General features: G+C 36.7%; 1 protein-coding gene across 3 annotated transcripts in view; it reads right to left on the reverse strand.

Annotated features, from left to right (window-relative positions):
* The window catches only part of TBCK (TBC1 domain containing kinase), a 112,247-nt gene that overhangs the window by 42,547 nt on the left and 46,929 nt on the right, over nt 1-22,771 (reverse strand). For all 3 annotated transcript variants that reach the window (XM_017736749.1, XM_017736750.1, XM_008635604.2), the window contains 3 exons: nt 20,082-20,118; nt 18,526-18,687; nt 4,511-4,686 (listed from right to left, as the gene is read on the reverse strand). In XM_017736749.1, the coding sequence (XP_017592238.1) occupies nt 4,511-4,686; nt 18,526-18,687; nt 20,082-20,118 (375 nt within the window). The remainder of the gene's footprint in view (nt 1-4,510; nt 4,687-18,525; nt 18,688-20,081; nt 20,119-22,771) is intronic.

Here is a 22,771-nt window from a genome sequence, read left to right on the forward strand (position 1 = left end):
CAGAGAAAGATGTTAAGTTTGCAACAATTCCTAAAATACTTGCCAGAATGTGATGGGCTTATGACATGCCTAATTAAACAGGGATTTGTTTATTCACTCACAAGAGAGGGACATAAAAAGCGCATTTTAATCAACTCATCTAAAAAATGACAAATAACCCCAACTTCTCACTCAAGTTGTTGGCAGCTACAACCAGAAAAACAGAAGCATCAAAGGCAAATGCGAAATAAATTAGAAGCATTAACTGAGATCCTGATCAGTTAATGCTTAGCACAATTTGAACTAAAGACAAATTTGAGTAACAGCTTTCTGTTGAATATAAGAACAATGGAAGAGGAAAACAAAATCAAGTTCCATACAAAAACAGAAGACAAAAGAAACCTGAAATGGGTCAAGGCAGTCAGAAGACCCTTTAGGCAGAATATAAGTAACAGCCATTATGAACAGCATGAACATCATACAGATATTTCTTAGCTTGTACACTGAAACAGAAGTGTTGCTATACACTACTGACCATGTTTGTTTTTGAAGAATAAATGGATTTACACATCAGTTATTTAATGGCTTAACATAAACCTAGCTAATACATTTCATATGGACAAATACTTCCTAGGTGCACACAGGAACTCAGAAGCCAGTGCTGCTGTACAACAAATAGGCCTGAATTCCCATCTGTAGGAAGTCTGTCACGCAAGCTCTCCCTAATTACTGGCAAAGGAAAGTTATTATTGGGAAACTTTGCTCATACTACTTCTGATAAAACCATGTTTTTCATATTTGTGTTGTTCAAGCCATTAAGACATCTTGCTGCTTAGGTATTTCTACTGCTTCATCAAAAACTAAAAGCTGAACCGGACAGTTGGCATTTAAATCAGTGCAAGGATCAATAATCATCTGGTAAACATTTCTCCAGTTGAATGCTTTCATTCCTCAACATCTGTCAGGAACTCCCACCCTTGAAAAGAGAACTGTGAGTAGAAGAACAAGGCAAAGCTGCAACTGTATCAGTCTCTGCATTTCTGTGAGTTCACAGGAGCAGATAGAGAAGCTGCAACATTTTCTCCTTTTTATTTAGAATTATGAAAGTAGCTGGAGAGAGTGTATGTCTACCATATCTATAATAATGGAGACACAAGTATAGCAGACAATTTTTATATTACAGCGTTATTTGTCTCTGTGACTCCTGGACATTCAGGAAAAATACTTTGGGAGTTTCCAGGGTATGAAAGTAAGTTTCAGGAAGAGTAAGAACAAAAAAAAATCATCCATGTACTGGTAAAGAAAAGTTACAGACACAAGACTGAGTAGATTGTAGTGTAAATGAAGTAGTGAATTTAAAGGTTTTCTTCTGTTGTCATTTTTGACATTTTATCTTTCTCAAATAAACATGCAAACTCACTTAAGATGCACATTCATTTTCTCTGAAACTATTTCCTCCTTGAGATTTTATCTCAGTAGAAATATGCTTTCTAGCTGAAAGAGTACAAGATTAAGCAACACACATGTCCAGGAGGAAAAAAGAGTGCACCCAAGACTATTTATGAAGTTGCAAATAGATGTCACTAAAATAAAAACTAAGCAATGCTACTGATAGAAAAGAGTCAAAACAGTTTTGTTTTACTGACTGCTGGTTTAGGGAGAAAAATGCACACCCAGAGGGGAAATACTTCTCCTGTTATTATTAACCAAAGCACAGTAACATGCAGATACACACAAATACTTGAGTAGCCAATAAAAAGCACTTAAGAAACAAACTGAAGCAGCGTAAAAAGAAAACACATATATAGAGGTAAGAGACAGCTGGTGTTTACAATTAAAAATACTGAACATTTAATGTTTCAAGAAGTCATAAATTACCTTCAGAAGCAAACCCATAACTTTCTTCACAAAGGAATTGTTTCATACCCTACCCACTTTAAAATACAGAGGTGACCCACAAATATAAAACTGGAGATAGAAATGTAGTGCAAAGTACTCGTCCAAAGAATGACCAACTAAATAGGTAAGGAAACAGCAAAGTTATTTTTTTAACAGCTAAACTGAAGAGCAAGGACACAATGGTGTTTTAGAAAATCCATTTGAAGGGTACTGTGTGTACTAAAGATTGAACTCAGATTTCACTGCTTTCAAGTAGACAAAAAGTTTCCCCATGGCAGCAAACACCAGTAGAGGGCATGTCTGAAGAAAGAGATAGATACTTCCAGGATTAAGGTTAAAAATACCCCCAAACAAACACAAACCACACCACCTTTGCGTGTAAATAGTGTATTTCACCAATAATTTCAATTTTTTTTTTAATCAATATTGCTCTAATCCCTGAGAAGTGTCATTTTATGGAGACAAACATCCAAAAGTGCAGAACTGGTCACAAGTGAGATGTAGCTCATTATGGACTCATGTTATATGGGACTTTCCAAGTCCAAACTATGGTTCCTGACTGAATCATAACATACTTGACTGATATCTATCTGTCTCAAAATCTGACACACAAAAATACAGCACATGAAAGCAAACAACACATTTGCAGACTATAATTTAAGATATGAATAGTCTTTATTTTGTCCATGAGATTAGTTTCCTCTTTGCTCACACATTTCTGTATTGATCCCAGAATCTATACAGCTCTCTTTCATATGATGAGCTAAAAACCAAAATACAGCAGTAAGCAAAAGATCCAATATTCTTGTGCTTCAAAAGATATTAAGCTGTGCTTCAGCTGCACTGCAGTAAATGAAGAGGTCTTTCCTGTTAGGTAGACAGAACCAGAAATGAAAGAGAAGGCAACAGAAGTTCTAGTATTTATTTCTCTCCCCTTTAACATACCAAAAACATTTGCTTAGTTTCTTGGAAACTGTGGGACGGATGAGCCTAATTACTGACACTATAAACAAACACAACCTCTGGTATGCAAATAAAAACACTATCAGGAAAAAACCATCCAAAATATTTCTCAGGAAACGGAAGAATACTGAAAGAACCTTGCTCGATCTGAAATAAGGATTTTTATCTCTGTTACAAATACAAATATTTTTGTTATTTATTAGTTCAGTAGACTAGTGCTGCTTTCCCCCATCTCCCTCTTTGCTACAACCAAGTGCTTTGACTCTTGCTTGTACACATAAAGCCACAAGCAAATGCCTGGGAATTAGAAGACTTGGCTTTTTATTCTTTTGTCATAACATTCAGAAAAGCTAGCACATACACAAAATAATTTTCACTGTTAGCACTGTCAGGCATCTGACCAGACTGAATACTTTCCTTGAAAGTTTTCTTGACCTGATGGATCAAAGTCCTGGGCAACCCCATCTGAATTCAGTGTCATGTGTGTTTTCTACAGGAATTTGTACCAGATGACCTTAGGAGGACCTATCTGAATTACTCTTTGAAAGTGCAGCCCTTGGCTCCTTCAGAAAGCCTCTCTACATATCTCTCCAGCAGCAGAGCAGCAGTTATGATGGCTACAATTCCTGGATGACAACAACCAGTATTCCCCTGTAATTTCATTTTTCTTCCCCCTTGCCTTTCTACATCTACCTATTGTTTCTTAAATCCTGTAAGGTCTTTGAAGTTTCCTTTTGTTCTTCATTTCATGTCTACACTTGCAGTCCTGGATTTGTAGCTAAGGCTTCCAGAAATTAAAATAGAAATAAAATAAAAACTAAAATAAAAACCTAGAAAATGACTGAATATCAAGCTCCAGTTTAACTAGCTAAGGCTTCCAGAAATTAAAACAGAAATAAAATAAAAACTAAAATAAAAAACTAGAAAATGACTGAATATCAAGCTCCAGTTTAAGGACTAAAAAGTAAAGAGTCATTTGAGTGACAACAACTCCTCTTAGTTTCCTAGTAATTAGGAAAAACAAATGGAAAGACTAAAACCTAACAAAATTTGCCAAACAGATATAGCAGGTCTATATATACTTCCCCTATTATTGGAATGTGCTCATGAATGAAATGATTGTAGGAGAAGGCGGAAGGAAAAAAAACCCAGCAAAATAGAATTTAATTTTTAAGAGACTAACTAGATTTATACTACTGAGAGGAAGGAAAGGAATAATTTTAAATCACCAGTCTTCAGACAGTGCATCAGACAAGAGAAACAACCATTAGATTCTACTAGAGAGATAGAAGAAAAATCTTTTTAGTAAACTGAGTATCTATTTAATATAGATATTCTCTTAGTTATTAGTTACTTCTTGCCAAGATAAACACAGGCATAACTCACCTACTAAACTATCAGAATAACTTGTGGCATATCCTTTACCTCATATGCCAAGATAGAAAAAGCAGCCAGAGCTGCCTGCATCACTTTCCAGTTCCCTATTTCTCACTGGCAAACTGTTCTTTTTACTGCTTTTCTCCTACGATAAAGCCTGTTAGTAGTTCTGCAGGTGACCTGTGGACATTAGTTTGTTGTAGTAGCAGGACTGAAGGAGCAGGAGTTGGGAGAGACAGGAGAAACACGCAATCTGAACAATTCTCCCTGCTCCAGTTCCCAGGTTACTTACTAGGTCACTTCGAGGAGCCTCCTGGTAGTCTGCTGAGAAGCAGGACATGGAGCTTCTGGCGCCGTTGCTCTCAGGGGCTGGCCGCGGAGGCTGCGCATACTGCCTGTAGGTGGCACTCTTAGGAGTCCAGCGGAACAGGTTGATTGACTCGCGAACACAACGCTCAATATCGATCTCTGCAAGGGATTTAAAGGAGAAACAAGGAATGCAAGAGTGAAATATCAGTAAAGCCAAGTAACCCAGCTATGACATTGCTAAATATACACATATCCATCTATACCTTTGTCTGTCTCTCTGCGCCTTGCTCAAAGGCAATGTAGATTTCAAGAACATGGTCCCATTCAAAAAGAAAAGCACTCAATTTTTTTACTAAAAACTAGTAAAGACATTTTAAGAGCTAATTTTATCCCCAGTCATGTAGTGAAATCTGTTTAAGGGAAGTGTATCAGAACTTTAATCAATGCAAAGTCAGGACAGTAATTGAAGTCTAGCCATTGTAAGGCATCTTAAAGTCTTTACAAGTCAGACTACTGACTGTTCAGTGTAAGTTCATGCAGTTCATTGTAAGTAGATTTTCATACAGTGTACAGACATCAGGATTTTTTGGATCATCTGAGTGTCTTATTTGTCAGTTAAATCCTACTAAGAGCCAGAACCAAAAGCTGTCAGCTACTGAATTTCGAATGGCCTGCCATTTTGACAAAGCCACATGCTATCTGTTTGCTGGAAAACAGGAGTTTTCAACATTAATTTGTGCTTGATGGCAAACATAATGGATTATTTTAGAGATTTTAGAGAATTTTTTAAACAAACAAGCAAACAAACAATACAGTCCAAAACCCAACCAGTCATCCCAATGAAACATCCTGGCTGAAAGAGTGAAGTGCCATAGTGATAATATGTTACTCAGCTTGTAAGGAAAGCTGACACGTATCACATGGGAAGCATCCTGAAATAAGATGTGGTCAACTAAAAAGTATGAAAGTACAGTGAAATACATATGTAAAAGGAAAAAGGTGTATTTTTCACAACACTAAGCATCCTGCATCTATCTTCTAACAAGATATAACATAAAAGCCATTTACTCTTTTATCACTATAAAAGGACTGGTTAACTTTGCACATCCTGTATCTGGTCTCAAGAAGAGAAAAACGATCCTAACTTGCATTTTAAGACAAAACTGGTATAGTGTGACAGACAAACAGCAGGGATATCATCACTTCTTGTGTCTGTCCCAAGATCTTGTATGATTCATTACAACAGTCACAATTTCGATTAAAGCATCAGCTTCTATGAAGAAAACAGAGGCATTGTAGCCAGGCTTTATTTGTATATCTCAAACAGATTTGATGCACTGCCACCAGTCACTCATTGCCATCAGCAGATTTGATGCCTTGCCATCAATCTGGGAGCTACTTCAGAAACCTCAGTCATTAGCAGGGTGGTGAGCAGAAGCTGAAATTGAAGCTTGGGGCAGAATAATCTAGTTGGATGAGATTGACTTTGTTTAAAATCTGAAAGATGTGATCTATTACTCTCCCATTCAAAAAGCTGTCCATATTCAGGTAGGATACAATCTGCAGCAGATGCCTTAATTCCGTTGATGACAGCATGCTTACGTGCTATCTTGCTTCTAAAAGTCTGAAAAGTCTGAGAGTAAAGCTGTGGCTTACCCAGTTTTAATTCTAGCTCTAAAAACCTTTTTGTGGATGTGTGAAAGTAAACCACAATTCTTCTTGACAGTATCAGGTTCCCTAGCTACTTGGGATAATAGATGCCAAAGATAAATGGAGTATGTGATGTCTCAACAGTAGCTAACAATTTTTCATTTTGACTATACTGTAATAGAAGGCTGTTACTTAGCATCATTCCCAAAGAAAATCCACACAACTGGAGAATTTTACACAATTTCTAAATTCAGGTAAAGGGAGGAGATGCCTTTAACTGGTTATTATTCCTAAAGCTCCAAAACCACCCTAAAGCACTATCATTACAGTAGCACTTTTTTCTACATTCCTGAAAACTCACTGTCTTTATAAAAAGTTGAAATTTTCAGTTCAAGACTGTAATGTATTTATAGCAGGGCTGTGGTTTCTTTTTTTGTTTTGTTTTTGTTTTTGTTTTTCTTTTGTAAAGAGATCACTGTAATTGAGTTATAAGCCCCATTTCCTGAGATTCTTAGCTAAGGAAACATTAGCAGTACTTCTGTAATAAAGGATATGAATGCAGAATTTAGCCAGCAAAAAAAATATATCTGAACACCAATAATTAATAGCATGAGAAACATTTGGCTGTGGGAGGGCATAATAGCCTGCATATATCTGAAATTGAAAACAGAGAATGGGGGGATGGAATAGGAACTCTGTTTGCAGTAAAGCTACAGAAAAGCTAAAAGCAGAAATCAAGACTGACAGTGTTAAACACAGAAAAGGGTCAAAATATTTTTCTTAGAAACAAGCTCTGTAATTCCAAAAGGAATCCATTTTAGAGAAGTGGAAAATAGGCTTGGGCACTGGAACAGGCTTCCCAGGGAAGTGGTCAGAACACCAAAGTTGACAGAGTCCAAGAAGCTTTTGGACAACTCTCAGGCACATGGTGTGACTCTCGGGGTGTCCTGTGCAGGGCCAGGAGCTGGACTCAATGATCCTTGGCCCCTTCCAACTCAGTTTATTGTGTGTGTGTGTGTGTGTGTGTGTAAAAACAACAACCAGTTCTCACAAATCAGGATGCTAGTAAAAAATGTAGGAGTCTGTTTTTCTGCGATTTTGGAATGCTTGGTTTTTCACTTCTACAAGCAGCATTTCAGGAGGACAGCAAGCATGGCTGAAAATGAAACTCCACAGATCAAGAGCGAATTAAGCCATCTAAAGCCTAAAACAAATTTACAGTCTGTCAATTAATTGATCTGCTTCTCAATAATGCAAAATAAAAACTACAACAAGGCAATTGGGGTTTCCACAAGTAACAATAAAAAAACCCCACAACCACAAAATGCCCCCCAAACCATGTGCAAACCATAGGCACATGCATGCATATAATATGAGAACAGTCAACATCTAGCACCCACAAGGGAGACAAGACTATGGGTGGTAAAAGAATTTACTCAAAGAATTTACTCACATTTTTTTTTAAAAAACAATTACTTTCAGGATACTGGAGTTTAAGACCACATTAAACTGGTATAAATATTTACAGAATATTTTTTAGCCACATTGCATGAACAGGCTCCACACTTGGGTAACCTTCAAGCCTGTCTTCATCATTTGTTTGCAATTTCGGTTTAAGAAAAATCACTTCCCGTCAGTAACTAAAATGCAATGCAATCTTGTGCAGCTTGCTGGATAAGATCTTCTCTCCTCTTTTTGGCTAATAAGTAAGGCTCTGCTGCACTACTTCAATCCCAATTCCTTCCCATGCCCTTTCAAATATATGAAAAATGAGTCAGTCTCTGGTGAAATGTCCATCTTTTATTATCTCTCCAAGACTGTGCATTCACACAGCATTAATCCTGCCTCTACTCTTCCTGCTCCCAAGTCACTGCACTACAAGCCAGAAAACATTAGCGCTTCCACATTATTAGAAACATACCACTGATATGTCAGAAGCACATCAAGCTAGAGCCTGGATTCTTGGACAGGACTATGAACAAACAGACTACCTCAGCAGAATGCCAGAGCACTTGACACGAGCAAACAACTTAAAAAACATTCTTCTGAAAGCAGGCTCTGCATACATCTCCAGGTGTGAGCAAGAAGTGAACAGTAATATTTAGAAAGGATGAAGAGGGCATGCTCACTCATGGAGATGTACATGTAACATCTCTGTGCTCTCCAAGATCCCAGAACTGGGGTATTTTGTAGTTTAGAAATGATGTGCCTTCTGTTTTTAGTAAGACAAATTATTTCACTGGAAAATCTGTAATGAAAACATGCTGATGTAACATGGTGTCATTAAATGTGAAGCGTGAAAAAATTTAAGGCTGACTTAAAACATAATAAAAATACTATAAAAATAAGTTATAATTTCAAAACTCAGTACATCTTCAAATTGTTTTTGAAAAATTGCAGAGTGCAATTTCAAAAAGTCAAAGCTGGAACCCAAGTATCTTAGGAACCAAAGTCACAAGTTTAATTTTCAAACATTATGTTTAGGAGTTCTGGTTCAAATGAGATCAAGTATTTCACAGTCAAGCAGCAATCAAGACTTACAGGAAACAATTCTGTGGCACCAGCTAATTGCTCAGCATCAAAAGGCTTCACTGACATATCTAAATAGGCAGATAATACAGCAATTGAAAAAGGCAGGGGTAGGGAAGTGAAAGTAAAGTTATCTAACAGTAACATCTTTGTTTTGCCATGGCCCCATCCTAACATTAAGCCTACTGAAATGTTTTGCTCCTTTTCTGAACCAAACTTACTGTTTATTCTAAGATGTTTTTCATTTTGCTTTGTTCTTGCTAAACTATAACTTCTTACCAAGCTGCTGTCTCCCTGTATCCACAGCCTCAACTGAAAAGGATGGCTCAGCCTGACATAGCTGCTTTTTAAGCTATGTACATTTAAGGTTTATTATTATAGATACAGGAGACAAGTAGATTGCACTTGAAACGGATGTTGAAAAAAGCATCAGTTTAAATGCAATACACCTGTGACAAAAGCACATAGAATTTTTTATTTCTACAGCAAAACTGGATGTGCATACGCTGTTCACAGCAAGTGAAGGCAAATGATGGAGAAAAATGTAAGACGAATGGTTCTTTCCTAATACAAATCTACACAGACCAAGTCTTTGTGTGCAGTTAATCAATTCCAGAGCCTTTTCCTTCGGTAACAGGATACCAGTTAAGAAACTCAGCCAAAATAAACTGCTTCTGCATTTTGGGAATAGCCCAGAATTATGAGCTTGGTTTGACATCTCCATCATAAATACTTTATTACAACCCTGCCAGGCAACATCAGCTTTCACCACACAGCCACATAAATAGGCCAGAAATCTCTGTGCTATTCAGCTCTGGAGCTGAATAGGTCAGTCAGTTCAAACTCCTGATTCCTGCTCTTAGAAGAAATAGAGGTGAAAGGCCATAAACTCTTTCTTCCTGATGACATACAAAAAGATACACTGAGTGTGCATATTTAACAGGACAAATCTAGGAAGAGAAGTGACATTTCTATCCAACATCTCTGTATCTATTACTGTAAGAAGGTTATTATAAATGAAAAGGTCAATGCAGAACTATTCTTTTTACATTATTTATTTCATACATTGCAGGATAGTTGCGTGACTTCATTTTTTTGTGGACAGCAGTAGAGAGAAGAAGCAGCAAACACTATGAATTATTCCCTAGACATTAGACTGCATAAAGGGCAAACATGGATTCTTTTCTTACTTGTGATTGCAAAAATTCCTCTGACTCAGCAGTTCAGTGAAAACGTTTACTAAAGAATGCCTTCCGGTATGGAAACGTGACAGTGTCCTGCACTGATTGAGATGAGCAGAATGCCAAGTGACTGTACAAAGAGTAAAGCTTTACTGTAAGCCAATCACCAAATGCCACATGCTGTCTTACTGAGAAAGAATACAGAAATAGGTTACACAAAGACTGTAGCTAAGCTCCAACAAGAAAGAGCGTTCTAAACATTTTTATGAGGTGTGCCAGTGCTGCTGAACAGCAGACACTTCTACAAACTAACAAACTGTTAAAGACATCTGGACCCTAACACAGGGTAGGATACTGACCAATGACAGATGCACAGGAATTCACAACATATAATAGAAATAGTCAGATGGAGGCTACCGTGCCCAACTTGAGAAATACAGAAGGGGAAATAAAGCAGCACAGCAGAAAAATGAACATTACTTCATAGGTAGACGATAACCAGAAGATGAATAAAAGGACAGGTTCACAAAATTGCAGGGATCAGCTCAGAGGAGAAACCTGTGAGAAAGCCATGGCGATGAGGAACCTGTGGTGCCACCAACACAACGTCCAACAACAGTCAATTTTTGAAAGAATAACTCTTTTTTGGCTTTTCTATGTTCTTTTTGTTGTAGTATTTGCTAAATATTTGTTAAATTAGTTTTAGAATCTGAAATACTAGCGAAACTCACCTTCTTTATCCTAAATCTGTGCTTCACAGAAATAATATGCAAATACTGAAACTCAGCATGCAAAACTAGAGATCATGCTGTTATAGGTTTCCATCTGGGTGGTAACTATGAGCTACTGCAGTTATTTCCCAGGAGTAACGGGTATAAACCTGTAAAAAATTCTACAGTCAGAAACTCTGACCAGGCTAGATGCTTATAAAACTGATGACTCTCCTAAGAGCCATAAGTAGAAGACCTTTGTATTGGCATAGCTCTCCTGTTAGCCTTCAGGATGTTCGTAAGGAAATAACATGAAGTAACTCAGATTTTCTGCTTTTAAAGTAAGACAAAAGTTCAGGTAATCTTGAAAAGGAGTACCTATTGCCATGAGAAAAGGATGAAGGCCTCTAATTTGACCTGTTTGTTCCCATACCAATGATGGAAAAACTCTGGGTAAATATAAATACAAATAGAGAATTTAGATCTGCCTAATGAGTATCCTGAACCATGTAACACTCTCAAACTGCTAGAGCAAGCAACATTTTACTCAGAATTGAAAAGTTATTTCCCACAAATACAGCAACTGTAAACAGGAAGGATAATCATCTTGTTTATACTTAAAACTGCTTTCATTTATTAAAAAAAAGTGCTCTAGCCATTTGGCACTACAGTAGATAACTTACTGAGATCCAAAACTTCCAGTGTTTACTACTAGTCAAGTCTGTGTTAGTGTTTCACATAGCAAAACTAATAGCTTTAAGTAACTAACATCAGTCCAACCTTGTCAGTATACATTTTCTAAGTTATTCAAAGCTTGCTGCATAATTAACCTACTCATAAGCCACGGGAAAAAGTTCCCTTATTCTGTGAAAGAGCTAAGTTAACACACCTCATTTGAATTTACACATGAAAATATTAAATTATACTCAAGACATAAAAGTTTGTCATTTCAGGGTTGCATTCCCAGCAGACAAATTTGTGGTTTTTCAGCTTACACAATTGCTTACATGATTTGTCTCCTTAGAATGGTGCTATGCTTTTTTTTTTTTTTTTAGTATGAAGACTGAAGAACCAGCAAGAGACTGTCTAGCTCCTTGCCTTGCTCTAAAGCCAAATGCAATGTGACCAGGCTATCCTCCCTATCCCCTACAGATGCTTGCCTAGACTTCTCAAATTTGTGAAGTGACAGAGGTGTCACCTGACACACCCGTGCTGGTTACTCAGACTATGTCTCATCATTTTCAGAATGCAGGCAACATTGTTCACATACAATGTGAGCTCTTCGCAGTTGGGATACCCGTTCTCCCTGAACAAGTTTTGCCCTTCAATACTAACATTGCAGCCCTGAAATTTATTCCAAGCTTGCAATATCAATAAAGTCTTACCTTTAGGTACAAACCCTGCTCTAGTTCTCCATGTTTAGTTTTGGTTTTTCTGTTGATTTCTACTAAACTCCAGTATACTCTTAGTATATTAAAAATGAAGAAATTTGGACAGACAGAACCAAATGGCCCAGGCCTATTTATAAAGGCAAGAGTTTAAGTGAAATATTATGTGAAAGTAAATCAAAGGGAATTGACAGCTATCCCAAAGTATAAGAGCACGGAGAGTTCACTTAACCTCACTTCATAGCCCTTATTTTGACAGAAAGACTTTTCTAGCTCTCAGTGTTCACTGCCATTCCAATTCTGTATTTAAGCAGTTATGTGTATCTCTATTACAATGCTAGATATACACTCCCCAAATATATCTACAATCATATAGAAATGTGCTGCTAATGTACATTTCAATCAAGAATTTTTAATACTGCATTATTTGTGCAGCTCGTTTAAAAATTCTCAATTAGCAGTTAGAGAACTAAAGATTATTGAGCAGAACATTTATACCTGTAAGGCAAACAAACATATTCAGCATAACAAAATTATAAACAGATATCCTATGAGGCACCTTGCTCTGTCAGCAACGTTTTCCACAATTAAAGGAAAGGAAAAAGGAAAAAGGAAAAAGGAAAAAAGTCTAGTACACGCTATTGCTTTCTAAGCATTAGTCTAATCCTGAAGCAGTTGCTATGCTTGTAGTTTTAATGGGGAAAAAAAAAGGAAATACTTTCCCAAGACACCTTTGTAATGAGGAAAAAAAAATTCGCCACATCTAGGAACAAAGCTCAGATAAGAGCAGCCTCACTTTTGTCAGTTCATGCCTAGAAATCCTAGAAATGCTTGTCTGCTTGACAGTCTACCCTCTTGTACTTTCATTTTATTCCAGTGTAAAGGTGTACAAAATCCTACATGACTAACAGATGGATTATTCTATTTTCTGAAGAGCCGTTTCACTATTGAGAGCACTATCAGGGGTCTCTCAAGGAACAGGAGGCATTACCTGTGTGTCAGACTATTTTAAAGACATGGACTAGGAAAGTTCTACCAATGAACTCACTTTTTACCCTTCTTATGAAGCATCATTCCTTGCAGCAGACAGCCCTTTGATAAAGGATATATATTTGATTTTCTTCTGCCAGTGACAACTACAGACTACAACAAAGGATTTCAGTATTTCTTTCCTTAGTGTGTTGCCCACTCCAGCATTTCTCTTCAGTCTCAAGAGGGTAGAATCTATAATCTAGAACTGTTTTGTTTGTGTCACAATGAGTGGAAAAGGTGAATAATTAAAGAATTCACAGCCTCAGGTAAAAAAACATCAATCTTACAGTCTGACACTACCAGACAGCCTTGTTGAGCAGGTGTGCCCTAACAAATCTCTCTGCTTCTGTCCCAAAGCCAATAATCTTGAGGAATTGCATCATGAAATACACTTGCATCTCCAAAAAGCCATCTAACATAGAAAAGATGAGCAACATGCTCAGAAAAAGATGCTTCCATAAATATCAGCCCGACCTACATATTTCAAGAAAAGAAAACTAGGAAAAGTGACTTCCTTTTAAATTCTGATGTCTTTTGATATTTCCAATCAATGTTTTTGTCATAGTTACAACACCATTATCATGTGTATCACGTGAACGAGACCAAAGTGCTGTTTTTCTTCAGCTATACTGTAACTTAAAAAAGTAGTCAGCTTCACGACAAAATACTTTCCAGTGCTATCTTCCATGAACAACAAAAGAGCGATACGTCAAAATTTCATAGCTGAAGTTAAAAAAGTTTCCTTTTAGAAGAGCTGTTATGGCTTCTGTTCCTCAGAGCCCTGATCTAAGCAATGAGACATTTTCAAAAGTGTATGAAAAAAGTCAAACCCTAATCAAAACGATGTATTAACTTTTTTTATCCCTGTTGCTCACTGGAATATGACAGACCACTGTATCTCTTGTCAGTCCCTTCAAAGGTGGTGTTTTAATCCCCGAGGTTACATTTTCCTTGGAGGAGTGCTGAAACAAATGGGAACAGCCACCAAACACCCACAAACTCAATGTGGACTTGGTGGCCAACTGCCATTTTTCCTCTTACAAGATCTATATTAACTAAATGCTGAACCACCAGAAATTCCAGTACAATAAAAGTGTATGGATCACAGACGTGGGCAGACAAAGGATCCTCAGGAAGCAAAACAGCAGAAAGTAAAATGGTAGCTACCTAGGGTCAGAAGAACATCTGAAGTAGAGTTTTCTGATGTGTGTCTAATTTTGCTGCTGTCATCAGAAATGTATCATTCAAAATTGCTCCATACAATCTTAGTAGAGAATTTCTACTATTTTTTAACCTTTAGTCCATCTATAAGCTGGCTGCAATCCTTCTAAGCATTCATATGGCTTCCACCATCATGAGATTCAGCATTTTGGCACATCACTAGAATGGCAATGGAAATAATAATTTCTTCCAAATTAGAGAAACTCTGTTCCCTAGAGAATTATTTATGTCTGTGGTTTGACGATAGCCAGATCTTGCATCTTAAGGCCACATGCCTGTGTCTCACAAAGCATAATCCTCTGTTTTCCACTTCAACCATTTTAGTGTAGTTCCTCATTGCACTGAATGCAAGCTACTGGATTGCTTTGCTACAGTCAGTCTTTACAAACTTCCTATCTGAGGCCAAGGTTCTTCCTTTGGAAGCAGTGATTAGACTGGAGTCAGCAAAAAGACACCTTCCTAGGGTGCACAGCATTAAAAGAATGAACCCTCCTCTTGCTCCAAAATTACAGAAAATGAGCTTATTGAACTAACCTAAAAGGTTTGAGTATGTTTTATCTCATGTCTAGGCTTGATATTTCCCTATTCTCTAACAACATCTGTCCCCACCTTTTCATCAGTTCCCTATCCCTTTAGAAGGCCGTAACTCATCTCAGTATGGCAGCGCTGATACTGGCAGTGATCACTGGAGGAAGATCTGTTTGCCAGGCCCTATACTGCACCCATTCCAGGTGGGAGCGGATTGGTCTAAGGATTCTTCAACTGTTTGCAAAGAGCTGTATGTGTCTGGATGCTTCCTAACAAAAGCTGCTGTTGACTTTGTACTACTTGTGCAGCGGGTAATGAACTTGGTAATCAAGTCAAACTACAATAAGCACAATTTTTGAGTTGAATAATGGACATTACCACACAAACTTATGGCAAGATTCTAAAGACTAAGCTATAAGGAAAAGTGCATGTTTTAAAATAAACTCATACAGTTGGTCCTCAGTGCATGAAAAGCCTTCTGGGTTGTAAATCTGCTGATACATGAGATTAAGGGATATCCAGACTGGCTTAGTACAAATCAGCACTGGTGTGAAAGCAGAGTCCTGCCTCTGTTGTTGGTACCTCAGGAATCTCATCATAGTAGTGTCACCCTTACCATTCTCATTTTCCTGACACATTCTGCTACGTCAGACTTGCAGAAATACTGTCTTTGTTCTCTCTTTGCATCACCTGAATAAGACAAAATTTACTAAGTCTCAAAACTACAGGTAAAACAATTAGCAACAACTCCAGGGCTGGTTTTGTTTGTCTGTCTCAAATGGTACTTCCTAAATATTGTCTGTTATTTATATTGCTTGAATAAAGTTTGTATTTAACAGAGCTCTTAGACCCAAGGAGAAATATGAAAGAAAAAAATGAAAGAGAATTTAAGTAAAAAAACTCCAGCACTTGGGGGTAGTATTTCCTAAACAACCTAATTCTATTTAAGGTTTAGCAGTTGCTTATATGCCCCCTTCATACAGCTCCATGAGGAATGAACTAGGACATTTGTTGCTACAAGGGGACATTTGTTGCAAAAGGATTTTCCAGTGCTCTTAATTAAGCAATTGTTTTTTCAAAATCTTCAAATACATTTCCTGATATGATAGGACACTGTTTAAACTATATAAAAATAAATTAAAATTTCCAACAGAGCTCCCAAAAATAGCAAGTAATGCCCAATTGTATTGGCTTTATAGATAAAATATGGCCAATTGTATTTGGAAAGGGTTTTCAGAATCAAGTAATCAATAAGGACACAATGCCCCTTCATTTTCCTCACATCACTATTATTTTAAAACAGTAATTTAAACTGTGTTATATACAATGAACTAGAAATTATGCAGTGGGGTTTTTATTTTTTAAAAACAAGAAATCTTAAAAGTGTTCTACAAAGTTGCAAGATGGCAGTAAAATACCTTATCAGTCTGGAAAGGAAGTTGTTTTCACTGGCAGCCTGAAATAAGCCATTCCACTGCACACAAAGCTTAAAAATTGCAGGAGTTACAGACTGTTGAGCAACAATTGATTTTAGTTTAAAATTATTGCACACGTTTTGAACAACAATCTCTTCCTGGGAGTGACCTAGTTTCAGTTGAAGGTCATTTGTAAATTACTTTCAGAGAATTCTCAGCCTTGGCACACCATTTATCATACCCAAAATAACAGAAGTCTTGTTTGGAAGACACAGGTGACAAAATGCATAATGAGTCAATACTTTTTAATCAGAAATAAGACTCAGGTCAGAAAGAAAAGGGACAAGGCTATGAGAATTATATGTTGAAAAAGTTACTGATTAAGCTAGATCAACAACATTTAACTTTTAAGTCACACTAGGATTGTCTTCCATCTTTATTTTTTTCCCCCTTAGTAGTTTTACTAGCAGTATTTTATGGTATGCTTTAGATTAATCTCAAAATATTCAATTTCGCCACTGTTGACATCCTAATTATCACAGACATCACCAATTTAAGAAAAAAAAAATATTTTCAGAAATTCGTATTTCCTACCAGAGTATCAGCAAAGTTGTCATCAACTACAACCAGCAGAATGCATGTACATTATACCACTATGGATTTTAGTGATTTAATTTTATTATATGAACAGATATGTATTAAGAGAACTAATGTGTTCTTATACATGACCTCAGCATAAAGTACTTCCAGTGTCAGTATATCAGCTGAATTAAGATAAATTGGAATCTATAATTTAGCACCCTTCGAGAAAAAAAAAATACAGAGAAATGACCTTAGGCAAGAAAATAAGTTGAATATTAATGAATCTGTACTTAACTAGGACATACAGCTAACCCATGGGGGAGGAGAGGATGAGGAGAGAGTCAATCTTTTAGTTTAGCACTCACATTTCAGCCATCTGTAGATATCCTGTTAAATTTACCATGAGCATGTGAAATGACTAAGCATACAGATTGAAAATTAAAATTCTACACCATAAGGAATGGCCTAATTCAATTTCTTATAAACTGAAAAATACAGTAGCAAATACATACTACATACTAAGCTAATAAGTAGGAGACAAATTTTGAAATCCAGACCCATATGGAAAGGTGTACAGCAAGAGACAATTTGTGACAACAGTATTTAAAGAAATCACAGAGCTTCATTTATGATAATTCACTGACTTATGCAACTGTGAACTCAGCCTCATCTGCTTGCTGCCGTATCCTAGACTACTGCTAACCTCTGTAAACTCTGCAGTTGTGGAGACTGCAACACTTAACAAGACCTTTTAAATTCTCCTCCAAACTTCATTCTCTCCTTCAGTTCTTCTGAATATGAATTACTTTAAATGAATCTGAATTACTGAATTACACACATGGTGTTCAAATAGAGCTCACTAAATCCATAATTACCCCAGGAATTACCCCAAAGTTAGAGTTATCTAAAGAAAAGCTACACATTTAAAACACTGCCACCTCTTAACCTAAGACCTGTATTACATAAGTAGGATCCTGAGTTGGAGGGAGGGAATTAATACAAGAACATAAGATTGTTCTGAGTCCAGCAGCCTTCCTACTTGTGTTACTACAACTAAAACACATCTTTCAGGTGACATGGCTTACTCAGTTCACATGCATTCTACTGTCTTATTAGATACCTGCTCAGAAGGAAGACACAAACTGCATGGTTAACTGCAATTTTTTTTGTAAGGTACTCATTTGCATGGATAGGTTAATCACCTCCCACTGAGCAAATACATAGAACTGCACAATGATCATGCAGACTCTGATACAATTTTGAAAGTTCTTCTAAAAGCTTTACATTTCAAATGGAAACATTTAGCATAGGAATTCCAATGGCTTCCTATACTGGTTTCCCTAGTCCTTTTACATTAATTACTTCCACAGTAGAAGTCTAATTATGTTTGAAAGGAAAACAGGCTAATACCAGCATCAAAGTGGAAAAGGACTATTCAGAACAGTACCCAATTTGTTTAAAAAAATAATGCGTATCAACTGGATGGTGTCTGTATGTGCCATGACTATAAACATTTGCTTCTGAATTATATTAAATTGTTCTAAATTTCACAACAAAATACTCCCATCTTCACTTGGAAATAACAACCCTACTGCATTCTTGCTGACGACAGCAAAAAGACTTCAACAAACTACAGTAAATTGTAGTTAAGATCTACACACTCTGGCAGTGAGTTTGCCTAAAGCTACCATGATTTCTAAACATATTTAGAAACACACTGGAGAAGACAGATTAAAAAGGAAGAAACAGCTTTTTTCTGTACCTGGCAAGTCTGAAAAAAGGAGAATGCACTCATTGAATCCATTAGCCAGAAGACGATCCCTCAGCTGTTGAAGTATGGCAACTCCAATACAGAACGGGAAGGAGGAATTTCCAAGCAGTAATGTATCCCACAAGTGAAAAATTTTGTGCAAAGGAAAGACATCTGCATAATGAATAAGCACAATAAATAAAACTATAACCATATACACACATTTACAGTGTTAATGAGTTGCTTATGTACTTCCTTCCTCTCCCATCTTGAATTATTTCTTTTTTATTTGGGAGCAAAGAGGACTCAGCCTGTTTAGGATCATATTTGTCTTCATAGGCAGTTTGATTATTCTGGAAATCACAGTCTTCTTTTATTAATGAATACTTGGAAGCACATGGGTTTTCACATTTCAAAGAATGCCAAAATTTAGGCAATTTATTTTTCTTTTGGTACAGTACAATTATGTATTAAGGCATGCATATCAGTTTTTCACAATAAGATGATATTAGTGAGTTAATCAGTAAGACCAGCTACTTACAATTAGACAAAAAAATGAACAGAATAAAGAAAAAATTGACAGAATAAAAGAAAGACAAGGAAAAAGGCCTATTAAAAATAGCAAGATTTTATATATAAAGCTGAAGGTGGCTCTCTTAAAATAAGCTATCTTCTAACTAAATAGTTCTAAGATTTTTTCACACTTGACTGCTTAAGGAAACCATCTCCTTGGTTTTCTAAATGTGGTGATTCTCATGAAAGGTATAGAAAAATGGACAACTGCAAGAACTACTGCTTCACAGTCAAGATCTTTAGAAACTGCAATTAACAGTTGCACAGTAGGTTCTTTGATATTTCATCAGAGAAATAATCTATGAGCTCTTTTCATTCTGCCACTTTTTAAAAAATTTAAATTTAACGTCTGCCAATGTTGATATGACATGAAAAAAATCACAGATTTTTAGGAAAGTTTTTAAATTGCTTTCTAGACTGGATTTATTAACTTTGTCCTCTTTAATTAAAGCTCACCAAATTATAAAGCTCTCTTTGTTCCTAATACACATGCACAAATATAGAAAACTAGTGCTATCAGAATAACTGTGTGTCTACATGCAATAAAAATATGATTATCTTCAAAAACAAAGTCATTCTCTTTCTTATATTATTTGAGTGAGGGCAGGGGATGGTGGTGAGGTTTGGCTTTGCTTTTTAACTATTATTATGTCTTTTTCCAGTAGATAACAGCTTCCTTTGAACACATCCTAAATACTGTATATGTAAAATAATCCAGATAATAGATAACAACAAACCAACTATATAATAATATAACAATAACAACAACTCAAAAAAGTAGTAGAAATGCTAATTACTACCAAATCAGGGCAGAAAGTAAGTGACAGGCACTGTTGAGTTTTTCACTCACACCACCTCCTTGCAAATTACAAGCATCCTACTAAATGACCTATCATACTAAGATACTTAGAAGGGCTTTAGATGAAAAAGTGAGAAGAATTAATATTAAGAAATATAAGAACACTAATCAAAAGAAAAAAGAAAAGCATACTCACGTGTAAACATTGTAAGAAACCAAGGAATTGCATAAAGCTGCAAAAGGTGGTGATGGGGGGAAGAAGACAAAAAACAAGTTTTGAGAACTAAAGTTGTCTATGACAATTGTCAACTACATTAAAACTTGCCTATTTTGCATGAATTTAATTAGAAAGGAAAATAACTGCCATGGCAGATCTACTATCACATAGCTCATAGCCCCTCAGAAGCTATTTTCATCCCCAAATTTTTCAAATTACTAGTTTGTGACACTGCACAGAAAAAAAAAGAAAAAAAAATCAATCACCACCCTTACTAGGCTGGTTTGCAAAATAGAACCTCCAAAGTCTTAAAGAACACAAAAACCTGCTCTACTAAATTGCTACAATTCTCACTAAACTTAGAAAAATTAGCCAAGGATGCCTGAAAAAGCATAAACCAACTGGATCCAATATATCTTTTTGACTATGGAAGAAAATAGTTTTATAGAAATAATTAAAAGTTCAAATCAGGATTTCCAAGAGAAAAAATAACCACCTCTGCCTTTTTCTGTGATGCCAGTATGTATTAAAATGCATACTTGTCAGTGAAGAAATTAAGGACCGTTTCAGTCTCAATAAATGCTCACTAACACCCTAAGCATTTATGTAGTTCTACTGTGACCATTTTAGGGCAGGTGTCATCCAAAGGTGTCCTGCTTCTGCACTTACACCACTGAGACTTGGGCTGCTGCAACAGCTACAGAAAAACTTTAACATCTGCAAACTTTCATACTCGTGACATCATACAGAGAAAGAAGAGCTAAGCATTTGTGACACCTTAAGAATTTCTAATTTTTCAATGAAGTATTTAGCAAGACAAAGGCAACAGAATCTGTTTTCTTGAAACATCAAACTGCACAGAAAGTTTCCATAAATGCAAGAGTGAGACGATCATTGTTAAATTTTACTCAGCTGCATAGCTCATGTGCTATGAAGATTTACAGTTGAACATAAAGCTTAATATGTTACTTTTTAACTCATAAAAAGTGCAAATGAATCCTCCTATTGAGCTTTTCCTGGAAGTAAACAAATGAGGAGCAGAAAACATAATTGATATTACGTTAATAATTACTTCTTATTCCATAAACTCGGAAATGGGTTATGGTTCCAACTAAATGATGTACGCATTTGCTGAAAACCTTCTTAAGCACAGCTCTCTCTAAATTTTATTCCTATGCCTCCATCTGAGCATCTGAGATCTGAACCATACTGTCCATAAACTACAGAAGGCTCAATGACTTTTTCACCACTTTTAATATTCAGCAGGCTTTTATGAAGCTTGGCCTCCAGCCCACCAGTTCATTTTAAGTGTTCAAAATCCAAACCAAATCAATTTAATCTTGTAATACTTTCATACTACTTCCTTGAGTATATCTATGTTTTGTTTTAAATAGATAGCATTCTAGGGAACAATAACACATCCTGTTACCTGAAATACCTCCTACAGTGGTTGTGATAAGCCAATACCTGTTTATCTCCTTGTTTACATGCAATATCTTGCTTCCCATGCAGTAGGAACACAAGCCTAGTGTCCTGAGGCTCCTCTTTGCTTGGAGGTACATATTATGTAAACCACATTATTTCCTTGGTATTTAAAAGCAATTATTTCCTCCATTTCATATATTTGATTAAAATGTTTTACCAAAGCAGATCCTCATTTTCTCCTAATTTCACAAACACCTCTATCGTACATGCATTTACACAGAAATATACAAGAAAATATATGAAATGTGAAGCTTTGAAGTTTATTAAAAGGTAATCACACGGAAAATCACTGCTTTGCTCTAAACCACCCTCACCAGAAGTACCAGCAGTGACATGAAAAGTAGGTCAAACAATTTAAGTAGAAGGTGTCAGGTGAGCTTTTATTGACGTTTTATTGGTTTAATACAAGGAGGTGCTGGTAAGCCTGAAGAGGCTGTGGATGCTATCAGTAAGCAAGGAAAGGAAACGCACAACACGGGTGGCATTACTCCACGACGGCAGTGAAAGGGAGGGAGCAGCCGCACTGAGTCCAGGGCAGAGTTCGGGATGCGCTTGGCAGCGGGACTGCTCACAGCGTTAGTGAATGCTGCCCTCCAGCGGCCGCCGCCCGGAACAGCACCGCGCCGCGCCTCCGCAAAAACAAGCTCCAGCAAAAGAGGGCTTCAACCCTTCAGTGCTGAGCCCGCAAACGGAAGGGACTTGTGGTTTTACTGGACACTTAATTCCGCACCTGGGAAGTGTACCTAACGTGCAACCAAAGTAGCATCAGAACTTCTGGAACAGCCTGAGAAGAAGTCAGATTTAAAAAAGAGCCTGTAAAACTAACACATCATTTTTTAGAGAGACCTTGAGAGGAGCAGTGCCATAATTATAATTTTGCTTTGCTAGTAAAATACAAGCTCTTTTGTGCTTTAAAGTAAGGACCTCGACATTCCTTATATATGAAGCACACAGCAGTCCCCTTAACACCAGTTCACATTCAAACAATCTTAATAATAGATTCACAGGGTTTTTCTAGTTACAATTTAAATCTGTTGACCTCAGACTAGGCTTCATTCCCCATCTTTCCATTATACCTAGCTAAATTCCTTTTCAACAGCTAAATTCCTCTTCAATTTCAGTCTGCTATGACAAATCCTGCTCAGTACCTGAGCTTGGAGATGCAGTTTTTTGTTTTTCAGCAG

The sequence above is a fragment of the Corvus brachyrhynchos genome, unplaced genomic scaffold, assembly GCF_000691975.1.
Source record: "Corvus brachyrhynchos isolate BGI_N302 unplaced genomic scaffold, ASM69197v1 scaffold175, whole genome shotgun sequence".
In the NCBI taxonomy this organism is placed as follows: Eukaryota; Metazoa; Chordata; class Aves; order Passeriformes; family Corvidae; genus Corvus; species Corvus brachyrhynchos.